This window comes from Aulostomus chinensis, chromosome 11 (assembly GCF_037954235.1).
Source record: "Aulostomus chinensis isolate RoL2024-O1b breed Wild chromosome 11, RoL_Achi_v1.0, whole genome shotgun sequence".
In the NCBI taxonomy this organism is placed as follows: Eukaryota; Metazoa; Chordata; class Actinopteri; order Syngnathiformes; family Aulostomidae; genus Aulostomus; species Aulostomus chinensis.
In genome coordinates, this window is record NC_141330.1 from 8181042 (window position 1) to 8196283 (window position 15242).

Genomic DNA, 15242 nt, shown 5'->3' on the forward strand with positions numbered 1-15242 from the left:
TGGTCCACACCTGTGGAACAAACTCCCTGAACCTCTGAGGGGGGCACAAACTCTCAGCTCATTTAAATCAGGGCTGAAAACACTGCTGCTTACTGCAGCCTTCTTATAGTATTGATTTGGGATTGATGGATTGATTTAATATTGATTTGTCTGCTGTCGAATTGATCTTAAACTGTTTAATTGATTTTAAATTATTTTTGAATGTTTTAATTCATGTTTTCCATTTGAAACTGATTCTAACTTTCAATTTCTCTTTCCCTCTGTAGAGCACTTTGAATTGCCCTGTGGATGAATGGTGCTATACAAATGAATTTGCCTTGCCTTGCCTTAAAGATGCATTGTAGGGGGATTGACAATAATAAATGTGATTGTAAACAGCATATTGCAGATTTCACAACTTTTCTTGGTCTGATAACACATGACAAGCAAAGGTATTCAGGTGAGGATGCAACAGTTGAAAAAAATTTAAACCGGTTTCATTGTAGCTGTTTTGTTTTTTTTGTCCCAAGACTGTCGTCATGCCTGCTTTAAAAGTCTCCTCTGTTCATCTGAAGAATGCAGTCATTCAAGGAGGCAGAAGGTAAACCAGATTGCCGTCCTCTATCCTCTTAAATGATCCATTTAACCAACTGAATTTTTAGATTGAAATTGACCATTGTATCAAATTTATGCGCATTACATGAATCTTTTAATGAAAATTTCTTATTCAACTGAAGCCAGGGACTCAGGATGAAGACGAAGAGCTTCATTTTTCTTGCGGTGAACTGGGCTGTTTTTACGCTGACCTCCTCAACACCAGTAAGAGTTCAATTATTGCTGTATTTTCTCTCCTAGATTTAGAATATCACTGTTTATAGATGTAACAAACAGAAAAATCATACACGTACTTCATGAATAGCATTAATTCAATAATTTATTTATTTATTTTTTGTACTTGACACTAACGGCACACATTTCAATAACAATAGGCAAGCCCTTTACTTCAAATTTGATCCGTTTTAACGGTGTGTTGTTATTTTTATACCATATGTGCGCTAAGAGTAGAAGTCAGTACCTGCAAGAAGGTGAAATCGCGCTGTTGTTGGATCTAGCAGTGTACTGTATGAACATTACCCGATGACATACTTATGTGATCAAATGTGTTTTTTAACAGCCCAGCCAAACAATAGTTGGTAAGTTGTATATTTTTAGTTAATTGTTTTATTCAATTAATTTAAATAAACCTCAGTCTTTCACTCTGCTTTATAAAGTAGCATCGTGTTTATTTTTGTAGATTTTGGGAGGGAGACAAGTATACCAGAGGCAAACGGTAAGGTTTAACATTGAGTATCAAATCTCCAACATTTCCATTCAAACATAAGAATGGTTCACGATGAGTCGATATTTTTGCTTCTTGTGCTCCATTCTAGGTTTAAAGGATGACATTTTGCCAGTAAGATTAGCATTTGTTGCATTATTTATGAGAATTTAAAACTGATTCTGTGCATTTGAATCACTTGATACGTTTTCCCCTCATTTTAGTCACCACAAAGGAGTGCGGTCAGTCAACAGTACGCTGTATGGGACCCCCCAGTCCCATATGTTTTGGGAAGCAGCCTTGGTAAGGCTTCTTTTACCTGCATATTGATTCATATTTGCTAGGTGGAAGGAAGGAAGGAAGGACCATGAATTTTACCATGTGTTTTGGACAAATAACACAACGAATAATTTAAATGCAAAGACAAGGTGAATACTTGACAGTGAATATTGAAGATCTCAATGATCTGTATTCAGTTATGAAAATATAATACACAATTTTTTTTCCAGCACGAACAATTTGGTTATGTATGCTATGATTTGTAGGTCAAAAGAGAGTCAGTTAAATTTGATTTGATGTCAATTTTGTACATTTTTCAACACAAACAATGAGCTCCCTTTTATAAATGAATGATGTTTCCAGTCTGCAGTGAAAACTGCAAACTAACCTCAAGCTCCAACTTCGAATAGAGAGATTTTAAAGTTCTTAACGTGAGGGAAAAACTTGTCTATCAATTTGAAGGGGTTCATCTTTTTTTCTTTTTTTTTTTGCAATAAAATATGTCACATCAACAATGGAAGACATGAACGCAAAAGGAGTCACTCTGCAAGCTCTCGACCAGTTCAGGTTGAGGTCATGCATCGACTTCAAACCGCTGGAGTCGGAGGTCTTGTATATTTCTGTCCAAAAGGATGCTGGGTATGTATTGCATAATTCTGTTCCTTTTGCATATCTCTGCTTTTTAAAAATTGCTGGGTTTGTTGGTTGTTATGGGGGCAAATGTGTACTTGTATTGTTTTTTTTGTTCAAACTTTGATAATCTTGTACGATGATTTTTCCCTTGTAGATGCTACTCATATATCGGGCAGACTGTGCCCTATGGACAGATTCTCTCCATCGGAGAGGGCTGTGATTTCATCGCCACTGTTGAGCACGAGTTCCTCCACGCTCTGGGCTTCTACCATGAACAATCCCGAAATGACAGAGATGATTATGTGACCATTCGATTTGAGAACATCATGGATGGTTTGTTTGATTATCCTATTCCTGTTCTGTTACATCATATACTGTATATGTATAATCAGAAGATTTATGGTTGACCCAGAGATGGTTCTCTCCCAGTTTTTACAATTACAGTTTTCAGAGATTGTTAGTATAATATTCTAGGTTAGCAGCAATATGATTCAGTGCTGTTTTTTCTAAGTCAAATACTATTAATGGTATACTTTAATATGTGCCATATAGGTGTGGAGTACAATTTTAGGAAAGCCGAGGACAGCGACACTCAGGGAGTCCCATATGACTACTTGTCAGTGATGCATTATGGTCCATATGCATTCTCCAATGGAAACGGGACTACGATAACCACCAAAAACCCAGCTTTCCAGGATAAGATTGGTCAAAGATTGGGAGTGAGTCCAAGTGATATGTTGGAGCTGAACCTCCTCTACAAATGCGGTAAGTAGCTGGATTTAATTTCAGTGTCATCAAATAAGCGCATGAAAATATTCAGAAATTTTAATAAGCTGCTGCTTGGTCTGATCTTGAGACACTCTGGATCTGTGGGGAGAACAGAAATGACGGGTTAGGCCTTGTTGAATCTTCAATATCCTATCTTGCCTTCCACTGAATGTAAAGGATGTCTGCAGCAGTGAGGCTGTCTGCAACAGTACCAGTCTATAAAACAAGACAGCGTTTGCTCAAATTTGACACAGGATTCTGTTACTGCGTTGCCTATTTATCATTTCATAAATATACTTTAATTAACTCAGCTGTAAAACTGCACAACTACGCTCAATTGCAAAAGTCAAACAAAACTACAGAACGTCACAAATCACGTCACCACCAGCAGATGCATCCAGCTGTGCAGCCGTCAGTGTGTCTAGCTGTACACATAAGAATCACTCCTGTTTATGCTCAGTGTACTTCAATAATCAGAGAAACTGTTGTTTTTTTATTTGATATTTCCATATAAAGACAATAAAATGAAGATTCCTCTCTCCTGTATTCTCCATTCACCTCTACAGAATCCAGCATTGCATTCAAGATGTACTGTGGCTTTATACATGGCAACATGTGTGGGATGGATTTCTGTTCGCAGAGTAGCAACAGCTGGAAAATGATGTCCAGTGTTCCTGGGGGTCCCCTCTATGACCACACCAATCTACCCAGTGGTGGGTCTAATTCTGGTAAGACCTCAAACAAAACCTAAATTTGACTCATTTTCCCTCTATTTGATCTGTTTAAAATGCAATTATTTTAAATAAATGAAGTAATTCTGCACAATCCACACAATAAAAAGCTTTGACCAACAGCATTAACCACACCAACTCTAGGTTGGCCTTGGTATAAATCAGATGCACCAAAAAAAGATATTATATTTAGTCTCTTTTAGGACTATTTTGCATGTTATAGCATTGCTATGTCAGAGGTGTTGTGATTTCAATTGATTATTCATTGTAATCCTAAACTGAATATTACATCCTCCTGGCAGCCTTAGTTCCTGGAAATTGATCACTCTTAATCCTATACATTACGCCATACGCCCCTCCAGGGACCTCACCAACACAACACTCCCATACTTAAACCTCCCACCATAATTGAAACAAACCATTTTTTGAAAGTTAATTTTACCATTTGAAGGGTGGCTATAACATGCTGACGCGGCCCGATGTCATTCCAGGTCAGGGACAAGGTTACTTCATGCATGCTAGCACAGTTAAAGGTGAGGAGGGAGACTCAGCCTGGCTGGAGACCCACAGGATGAGGCTCAATAGGGACTGTCACATTCAGTGCCTCCAGTTCTACTATTTCCACACGGGAAACAGCTCAGATGCCCTCAACATCTGGATCAGAGAGTTTTCACATGAATACGATACCTTAGGGACTCTCTACCACATGGCACAGATCACCGGTAATTTCCTCCTACTCTTATAAATCAGAACATTTTGCCTTGCACAAACATAAATGTTGAAATTAAGCAACATCATATCAAAATTCTCTCTCCAGGCCCACCATCGTATTACTGGAAGCTCCAACATGTCACTCTGAATGCCAAACATGACTTCCAGGTGGAGTTTGAGGTTCGTAAAGGAGCGGGAGTCTCTGGAGGAGGCTTCTCCATCGATGACATCAATCTGTCAGAGACTGAGTGTCCACATGTAACCTTACAGCTCAATTATGTTGAAGAGCTTTTAAATAAGAGCGAAGATGGAACGGTTATATTTGGCCCGACACAATACTCCCAGGGGGGTTATAATTACAGGGTTGGAGTATCTGCACATAAGACTTTTTTTGGAACCTTTGTGCAACTGATGTCTGGGAAATATGATGACGAGTTGGAGTGGCCTTGCCCAGACAGGCAAGTGACGTTCCAAGTTCTAGATCAAAACCCTCAAATCCAGCTGCAGATGTCAAAGCAATACAGCCTCACCACCGACCCATATGCTACCGATTATTACGGTGAGTTCTAAATAACCGGAACACATAAATCACTACATTATGCTAGTTTCCTCTGTTTTTAATACACTTTGTTGTTTGATAACAGGAAATTATATTTGGGAAAATCCTCGCAAGAATGGATCAGCATTCATCGATGAAAATAACCAGGTTGCTTATGCCGGCCCTTGGGCCGGCATCAAATATTTTGTGTCTTTGGAACAACTTAGAACCAGAGATTTCCTAAAAGGAGGGAGCGTGATTTTCAACTTTAACTTCCAAGGCAAGAAAACAAATGTTTTCCTCAACTATTCAGCTTTGAATTGTTTGAAAGCATGACTTTACTTCACCTGACTGAAAGGTTTGCTGTGTAATCACACAGAAATTGTCTTCTTTTGCTAGACATAACTCCTTTAGTAAATGGAAGTGAGCTTCCTTGTCCAGAGGGACCAGTGAGGATGGCCCAACCCATGTACAGAAGCCCATGCACCCAACCGTAGGATTTTGTTTTATTAAACTTCTATTAGTACATTTAGTTACCACATTAGTACAAACAACAATAGATGAAATATGTCAACTATGTAATGTATATTTCTTTTCAAAGGTTCCCAACCCACTTGCCTCCACCTAGAACAACAGATGACAGGTATTTAGATGTATTCATATATTTTAGAATTTCATGACTTCATTTTTTTAGGTGTAAAAACAAACAACTTCTTTGTGATTGTTATCAGCACTGTGCCTTTGCAAATGAATGTGTAAGTTACTTGGGTAATATTATTGAGCCACTAAAGGTTTTGATTGTTTGCTGTTACACAAGCGCGCGCACACACATACACACACACACACACACACACACACACACACACACACACACACACACACACACATTATATCTTCAGCCACTTAATTTAATTTGTTTCTTTCTACCTGCTGCAGCATTTTTGGTTTCTCTCCTGGAGTGGTGTCCTCCCCAGTCCTCGTCCTCCTGACGGCTCTGATGCTTTTCATACGTTGATGAGCGTTCTGTTCTACTCACGTCGCACCTCTGCGTGACATCAACTGACATCAAATTTTTCTTCAACCTGAGCAATGCAGGACGGGAAATTTAGTCTGTGTGGTGGATGAATCAGACGCACTGTACTTCACGTGAGAGTGAAAGAATTACATATCATGTTACAGTAATCTTTTGGTGGTGGGAGTGCGCTATCTTTTGTGTATTCTTGAAAAGCTGTTTAACAGCGGGATTTCATGCATGATTGCATTTCTTTGGAACATCTAGATAAGTTGATGCGCCAAATATATCATTCAACAAATGAAATACATAAATAAACTCTTAATGTTTTTTATATCCATCCATTGTCTTCCGCTTATTCCTACATTAAGGGTCGCGGGGGGGCTGGAGCCTATCCCAGCGTCAACGGGCGAGAGGCGGGGTTCACCCTGGATAGGTCGCCAGTCCATCGCAGGGCCAACACATAGAGACAAACAACCATTCACACTCACAGTCACACCTACAGTCAATTTAGAGTATCAATCAGCCCCGTCCCCTCTTGATGTCTTTGGACTGTGGGAGGAAGCCGGAGTACCGGAGAGAACCCACACAGGAACAGGGAGAACATGGAGACTCCACACAGAGAGACCCTGTGCTCGAGCCAGGGCTCGAACCCAGAATTTTCTTGCTGTGAGGCGACAGTGCTGACCACTGCACCACCGTGCAGCCTGTTTTTTTTTTTTTATACCATTTGATAATATTTTACTTATCAGTCAAGAAAAGGTCATAATTAGCACACACACAGGAATTAGCTTTCTGAAGCTCATTGACAGTGACGTGGTGTAAATTGCTGCGATGTTGATAGAATCATGTGCTGCGCGTTTAAACTGCCGAGGGAACATTTTTGAAGGTAAATAACACAAGTCACTTATATTTAATTGGAATTGATGAGGGTTTTTTTGTCATCTTTGCATCACGTCTTTGTGACTCCAGCATGTAGGAAGAGCCACCAACGCACATTTAACTTGAAGCTAAGAGTGACTTTCGGTCAACGACATCAGAACGGCCCAAAACTCTCAAGTGCTTCATTTGCTATCATCGACATTCTCAGCACTTTGATTCCAGCTTAAAACACACAAACTTTAACACATTCCAGTTCTGTGCAACAGTGGGTGGTCAAGATTGTTCTCCTGAATGCACTTGCTGGTTCTGCTCTGCGCTGCCACAAGCACAACCACAAATATTAATTATGCCCATGAGCAAATAACTGGATAAAGAAAATGTGGATTAAACCAGATGATTGACTATAAATAAATATTTCCAGACAGCTTTGCTGTTTCAAGTATCACTTCACATTATGGAAAGACAAAGACTTTACAACAAGGACATCATCAGGCTAAGAAACAGAGCTGAGCCAAGAAATTACATGTTATTCCCCTTTACCTGCTCTTCATTACCACTATTAAACTGAAAGGTTGGAGAAATAAACAGGCTTCTGTTGGTCTTGAATATGTATGCATGTATTTAAGTGGATTTGTTCTGCAATGTGCATGTTGTCTTGTGTGGATAATGGTGTTGAATGGTGAATGGTATGAATCGTATAATGATCATTATGAGTGTGAGATACGATGTTGTCATGAAGACTTGTAAAAGAATTCAATGACTGATGCACTTCCTCCTACGGTGGTAATTATGCACCAGGGGGAACACCGCGCGTGTGAAGCAGAAATTCAGAGAACGCTGTTGGAACATATTTTTGAAGAATGACTGGGTCTTGAGTGGAGACACAGCTGTAATAAAACCCCAAAGCTTGTCAATTCGGTGAAGAAAGAGACGAACTCATGACTTGCAGAGGGTGATGTTTAAGAAAACAAATGTGGACAAATCTGTTTAGTCATACTTATGTTTGCTTTTGGTAGAGATTGAGAGCTCAGTAATATGGAGGTGATAAATGATCAAATATGGAACTCTTCATTTTGAACATGTTGTTTTTTTTCTTTGCCAAAGTTGTCACTGAAATCCATTCATCCATCCATTTTCTATACCGCTTATCCATTAGAGGTCACGGGGTCACTGGGATCCTTTGTCTGTAAATCTTAACCTCTGAACACATGAGGGAAATCAAATGACTAATTAGGACCAATATGGACACTCCAAATCCCATATATTTTAGAAATTGACTCAGTAAATATGTTTTTTCCTGCTTCGCCAATTGGAGCTAGGAAAGACATAATATTGTGAAGAATTTGTGAAATGAGCTTGTCGACAAGACAGTCGAGTTCATCGACTTTTGAAGGTTATCGTCTGCCACTACAGGTAATTCTGGTTTTGCCCTTTTTTTTAATTTCATTTTTGCTTCTGTGCCAAACGGGAAGTCAAGGGAACAGTCTGCCCTTAGGATTAACACATAAAACAAGCTTTGTGAACCAAGCACAAATACCAAAGCTATCATCATACCTTCAATCATGCATCTCTGTTCAGGCTTCCTCATCTGGTGCAGCACCAGTGCAACTAATTCTGCTAAAATATGAGGTTGCCCCTTGGGGGGCTTCATAGAAGTTTCCTGCACAGATATAAAGGGTTCATTCTGCACTGGCAAGGCCACCATGATCCTTCATTTTCTGATTTTGTCTTAAAAAAATCATAGTTAAAAAAACATGAATTATCTGCCATCAATACATCCCATTTTCACGGGTCCTTTAAGGAAACATCACATCAGTACTACCTGGGACCATATTTGTTAGTACTTGGGTCAGCTTCTGAAATTCTGTCTTGAAAACGTCCGTCTTCATTGCAGTTCTTAAAAACTGAGTTTCCAGCTGGTGAAACTTTATTTACACACTTTCTTTCTTCATTGACACAGGTCTCATTTTGAGGCGTTGATGCCCTTCTAGATTGCCCTCAAACTTCATGTTTTTCCTACCAACCTTTGGTTTCGCTGAATGAAAGTTAAATATACAGCAGCTTTATCAATTCATCAACTTGAAAGTCTTGATTAAATTTAACAGCACTCAGTTTAATACCTTATGGTGGTACAAAATGAAGAACTGAGGTCTCACCAGAGACAGAATGTTCCATCTACAGACCACAAATGTCTGTATTTATCTGAATGCACCACACAAGCACAAGACCAACGCTGTCAACCTGAGAACCGCTAGACTGCCTAAAATATGACTTGTGGTGGGTTATTCTCAAAGATACAAGCAAAATTAAGAACGGTGCAGGGTTTTCCTCCAGCTCAGCCCACCAGTTGGAGCACTAGAGGGCTCCAGAAATCAGCCGTGGTCCATATTTAAAGTCCTGTTCAGGGTTTGGTCATTGAACACATTCTCACCAGTTCAGGGAGCATTTAGTGGATTCAGAGAGTCAAGTGGCCACTCGAGAAGGAAAAGATAACTTTAAGCAAAAGTGATTTGTAAAAGAAATTGATTTGAAACTGTACAATCTTTTAAGGTTCTCCAGTAGATTGAAATCAGTAACGTGTTGTAATTGAGCATTTCTCAGCTTTCGATGTCTCTCGAATAGGCGCCTTAAGCGCAGACATTTTTGTCCACCTACATCACGTCTTTGTTCCTCCGTAAAGCAGAGAAGCCTGAAGCTAATTGTGACGGGTGGCTAACAACAAAAACTGAAAACAAAACAGCATAACTTGCCTAAAATGTTCTTTCACAAACTCATCTCATGTAATCCACATCTTTCCTCACCAGTTTTGTTTTTTCTTCATAGTCCAAAATCATACACACACACACACACAACACAAAAGGTTCCGCACTGAAGTGAAAATCCAAAGGCAGTTTGGTTTAACTGCACTCACTACCAAGGTCAAACACAGAGGGAGAAGGGTGTTAGTTTGTTGTAAAGCTCAAATCAAAGCGTTTGTGGATCAAACTGTGGACTGTACCACCTAATACACTTGAGTCTGTGCACAGACTTTCTGGGGAAATTTTGCCTTTTTGATGCTGCTGCTGTTGCAAGTAATCAATCCAATTAGCTGCCAGCTAAATATACTTGTTTTCTGCATTCTGGGCACACAAAGAAGTGACGCCGTGGGGAGAAGCATCTTTATGACCTCAAAACAAGGATTTGTGGGTATTTTAAAAAGGTTAAAAAAAAAAAACTAAAAACATTTGTGGATAAAATATTTTTTTTAAATGGATTCGTTTTTCTGCACTACGTCCAGTTCCTACCAAAAAAAAAAAGACACCCCACTATACAAAAAGTAATCACATTTATTTGAATCCATCATACATGATCACCATATATTATGTCTACCCACTGCCTGATTTTCACATCATATGACCTCATGCATCACCTGATGCCTTCTGACATACACCTCTCTAGCCTCTGGGTATATCCAATACACCATAAAGGAAAGACATCTGTGCTACAGAATGTAGGCATGGCTTGGCCAGTCCTGGCTCCTTGGTACTTTTCTTGGTCTCTCTTTGTCAAAGTAGTAAGAGAGTCTCTGAATTCAATTTCTAAAACTCAGTCCAGGTTCCTGTGTGTCTCTGTGCCGGTCCAAGCTTTGGCCTGTGAGCTGGTTTCGGAAAGCTCCAGCTCCTTTAGCCAATGGTGACACTGAAGCCACACTGGAACTTGTTCTTGCGGTGGTTGAGGAATGCCCCGAGAGCCAGCGTGAGAGGCAGTGGAAGCAGTTTCTTTTCAAGGGTTGCTCCAACCACCCAATTACTGTCAACCGTACCTGCGGAGAGGAGGCAAAAGGAGATTTCATTTCCAAGAGGAAATTTATGTTGCATCATTTAAAAAGAAAGGTGACTTCAGGTGGCTTTTTTTACCTTTAAAGAGCAAGTTGGCTTTGGGAAGGTCCAACTGGTAACCGAAAGATGTTGTGGTGTCTTGCATCCGTGTACTTGCTTCAAATTCAACTCCTATCTGCAACTGTGTTATAAGTAAAACCCAAAACCTGTTAAGAAAACTGCTGCATTTAAGCTGGAGTCAAGCTTAAGTTGGAAGCCAAATGATAGCTGACTAGACACTCGCCCTACAAATCAGGATAGTCGGGGAGATTGTGGGTCTGATTCACAGCTTATACACACACTACCGTAGGTTTAGTGGCCCCGTGAACCACAGCTCTGCTCTGTTCATATTTTGGAGAATTCAATTAAAATTCTGACCGTTTACCACACATTATTAGACCATCCACTACAAATCAGAATGCTGTGACTAACCACCGTGCCTGCAGCCGTTACTGCAACCTGTCAGCACGACATCATCCATGTTTCTGAGAGATACCGAGTCTCTTCAATCTCCTCTCTGAAATCACGTGTCCACTAAGAGTGCTGTGCTGCATCTAACGTGTGCCTAATGACTGTGGCCTCCCACAATTGGAACATCAGTTCATATTTGAGCATCTTCCGCTGTGCACCAGGTGTGATACTTGTGTAACAGTCGTGAGTCTGAGGTACCTGATCATTGGCTTTGTGGTAATAAGTAGCGTGTGCTCCTGCTCCTCCTAAAGTCAATGTGGCAACAAAGTTGTCACCTGAGGGGAAAAAGGAGACGTCAACATCTTTCACACTGGTAAAAGAAAAAAAAAAACTTTCAGAATTCTGTGATTGAATATTTCCTGATTATCTTAAAGTGTATGAAATATAAACTAAGGCATCAAGCAGTCTAAGTGGGCACGTATTTTACCTGTGTACCTGCCCAAGAGGGAGGTGACAGTTCCCTCTTCCCCTGGTCTCCTGTGGTATACAAGCTCCCCACCAAGAGCTACTGCTGGTGTGATCGACTGGAGATAGTGGGCCACCAAAATGCCTGAAGGACAACGGTAAAACTATGATATGTTTATAGTAGAAACATTGCTCCCCTCTCAGGTCTTCTCGCTGGCAGGGTTTGTTTCTCTTGTTCTCTGGAACACCCTGGGGATTTCTCCAAATATAGTACAAACATCCACTGGAACTCAAGGATGATCAGGAAAAAAAAGTTTGAATGTTCATTCAAACACAAGGTGAAAAGTTCACAATTGCAAAAGAACAGCCTGTTTCAAATAAGGTCTCCCTATTACTCTGACCATTTGTTGTTGTTTGCCTTGTTATCCAGTAGAGGGCGCTCTCCATCGGCACCGTCAGCTTGACTTTTGAACTTTCAGTAAACCAAGTTTTATGTTCATGTTGTGTTGTGTTGTTTTGTTACTAAAATGGAGGACAATGGCAAGCAGAGCCACCCCGAGAGGACAATCCCCACTCCGAAACATCGATAAGCAGCCTTTCCAAGTATTTTAGATTCTAAATCGTGGACAGCAAAGTCACACACTAAAATATTTCTGTTTGTCTTCTGCAAAAGGGAGCAGCCTTACGCTTCAACAACAACAAAATCTGAAGGCTCACGTACTACGACAGGAGCACCACCGAGTCTGCAGCCCCAGCTGATCACATATTCTTTGGCGCTCTCAACCCAGAGGCTTGTCAAAAGCCATCACTGGCAAGCTTTCTATGTGAGGATGTGTATGACAACACAGAAAAGCAGAGACTAAAAGGATAAACACACTAATTGCTGGCCATCAATGCAGCTGCACCACTGTGTGAATGTCTGGTTAAAATTTAAAAAAAAACAAACATACCAGATCCAACAAGAACGTCTGGGTTTCCGAGAGTCACAGCAGAGGTGAAGTCTTCACCACGATACTCCATGTCGCATTGCCAATTCACAAACTTATGCTGCTGCGTCTAACATGCACAAATAAACAAGCATATGAGGAGACCTGCATAGCCCTACAAGATAAAAGACATCACGTCAAAGGCTCCGCCCCTCTACGTACCTGGATGGCTATTTTGGAGCGCACAGCATTGGAGAGCTGATGGATGATCTGGGCATTCAGACTGCCTGTGTTGTCCATATCTCCCACCATAACCGGGAATGACTACCAGGAACAGAACACACAACGGTTACTTTTCTGCTGGTGTGCATGACATCTGAATTGCTGCTATTTTTATGTATTAAAAAGGTTGCAAAGTGCAATATCAGTAACAAGCCTCAAGACTAGCCCTTTCTGACTCTAACTCCAAAAATGTGTGTCGTAAATTCTAAAATGTGCTGCAACGTACATAACAGACTCATTTCCACCTCCTGGAGCCGAGTGAACTTCTAAGACATTTTTTTTTTTAAGTTTGAGGAAAAAAAGATCATCACCTCTGCTGGTCCGGTCTGTTTACTGCCCACATAGGTGGAGCCAAATCGGTAACCGGAATCCCCCAGGGTGCTGAGGGTGATGGTATGGCTGACCTGGAAGTGGTTACTCAAGCCCTTGTTGACCACTAATCGCACCCCTTCCATCTGCAAAGGGAACACCTCTACAACAGACAGATTGGGGGGGTTACAAGGAGTGTGAATTATAAGTTGAATCACAACTCAATATTGCAGACACGATCTAATCTATGATGCAATATTGACTGAAGTCATCAAGTCTTGCGCTTTATGATTGGATTCGGTTGAGGGGCCAGCGATCTTCATATGCACATCAACAAAATCACCTGCATTTATATCATCAACACACAAATGAGCAACTTAAACGTGGTTTCACAATGTAGTCCTGAGCTCTGAAAATCGTGACAGTGATATTATGAAATTAAGCTACGTAAAAAAAATTTTTTTTTTTAAAAAGAATAAAATAATGATGGCTGCCAAAGAGTAAAGAAAGACTTGTGGAACAGGTGCAGATGGATGTGCCATGGGAATCCCCAAATGAAGCTGCCCAAAAAGATGGCTGATCACGATATGGATCAATGGTTGGATTATGCTTAGAATATACTGTATTGTTAAACCCACAATGTACAATGGACATGTATTCTACACCTCGAGAAAAAGCTGCTGTGTCAATACAAACATAATAAATGATGACTGAAGTTGATAAATTATAACAGCACATTTCCAACCTTTACATTTGCGGTGACATTCCTCATATGTGCCTGGGTTTGGGAGTGCAGGTTCCGCATCTGTAGACTGCTCAGATGCCGATGTTGGAGGGACGGAAGACACCGGGGGCATAGAGAACCCTGGAGGGACTGACACCAACCCTGGGACCCCCGGACCACCTCCAGCAGCAGCTGGGGCCGGGCTGGGGGAGGCGGCAGCCAACACACTGCCCATACTCTGAGAATCTGGCAGACTAAGAAGGAAGTAGACAGTAGATGATTGTTGTTTCGTCTAGGTAACTCGTCATCTTACCATGTTTAAGTTGCGCTGCTGGATACAGAAGCACTAGGAAACTGTTTAATTCACACACATTAACTGTGGAGTTGAGAAAGTAAAGACCACATTAGCCTGCTTAGCATGCATCTTTCTCAGAGGACATCCAATTCAAAGGGGCGCAGTTTGCTACAAACATGCTGGCAAACAAGCATGAGTTCTGCTGAAGTGAACTGAAGTGACAGGGCAGTAACGTTACCAGCCCAGCAGGTTGGTTTTAGCTAAGTTAAGGCCCATTACAGCGTTAGTCCGTCTTTCGAAAACAATGCTGATTGGGGTTGGCAGCGACCGTTGTGGAGAATTCAGGCAACTATAGTTGATAGCGCTCCGCAACCCGTGGTTAGCTATGGAATGCACATTTGGAGAAAAGCCAGCAGCCGGCAACTGTTCACTAGCAATATTTAACCCATGACGGCTAATGCTAGCAAGGTTGGTTTGTTAGCTGGCTAGCCGCTATGTAGCCATGTGGACTCCACCACGAGATCTGCCCACCGGAAATGAGAAACTGCGGTTCAGGGTAATGGTCATTTGATAACGGAGTATCAGCGGCTCTCCTGTTGTTACAATTCTCCCATAATTTAACGTTTTTGCTACTCACGTTTACGGATTGGGTCCAGGGGTAGTTCAACACCGGTAAAGTTCACGACAACGTCCGCGACCGTAATTGACAAGTGCCCGCCCACTTCCCAGGACCTGCCCGTGGATTGGCTGATTTACGTCTGATCGTAAACGCCATTGGCTAGAATTATAGCAGGTTCCGCCCGATTGTGATGACGTACCACACGGGGTCATCAGTCGGTTCATTCAATCTCCCATTGAATGACATTCCAAGGGTACGTCTATTTCAGGGGCAGCCTTTAGGAAACACCGTGGCTTTAACGCAAGATTTTATTACTGAGCATTTATTTTTCATTTGTTGCTATCAAACATTGCAATACAGTTTCTTAACAGTGACGTGACTGGATAGGAATGCTTTGGAAACCTTAGACTGTAAAAAAAAAGAAAAAAAGAAAATGAGTGCATCTTCATCAACAAACATGCTTGAGACATGCTTGCATATTACAATTTGACATTTTATAATTC

General features: G+C 41.0%; 2 protein-coding genes across 3 annotated transcripts; one reads left to right on the top strand and one right to left on the bottom strand.

Moving 5' to 3' along the window:
* Positions 1–516: 516 nt before the first annotated feature.
* On the top strand, positions 517–6309 carry LOC147253077 (meprin A subunit beta-like). The gene is made up of 16 exons (XM_086218075.1): positions 517–580; positions 717–798; positions 1154–1172; positions 1274–1309; positions 1410–1432; positions 1522–1600; positions 2098–2215; positions 2364–2542; positions 2762–2974; positions 3544–3705; positions 4200–4430; positions 4526–4978; positions 5064–5237; positions 5357–5450; positions 5559–5600; positions 5894–6309. The coding sequence occupies exons 1-16, from the start codon at positions 519–521 to the stop codon at positions 5970–5972; spliced, it is 2046 nt and encodes a 681-aa protein (XP_086074201.1). The 5' UTR covers positions 517–518; the 3' UTR covers positions 5973–6309.
* Positions 6310–10157: 3848 nt separating this feature from the next.
* On the bottom strand, positions 10158–14873 carry tomm40 (translocase of outer mitochondrial membrane 40 homolog (yeast)). 2 transcript variants are annotated; one of them, XM_086218076.1, is made up of 9 exons: positions 14758–14873; positions 13847–14079; positions 13104–13264; positions 12733–12834; positions 12535–12640; positions 11607–11729; positions 11378–11454; positions 10748–10850; positions 10158–10653 (listed from the first exon to the last, which is right to left on the bottom strand). In XM_086218076.1, the coding sequence occupies exons 2-9, from the start codon at positions 14058–14060 to the stop codon at positions 10514–10516; spliced, it is 1026 nt and encodes a 341-aa protein (XP_086074202.1). In that variant the 5' UTR covers positions 14061–14079; positions 14758–14873; the 3' UTR covers positions 10158–10513. The 2 variants fall into 2 exon arrangements, with proteins under 2 accessions (XP_086074202.1, XP_086074203.1); XM_086218077.1 differs by having other exon boundaries at positions 14652–14760.
* Positions 14874–15242: the final 369 nt, after the last annotated feature.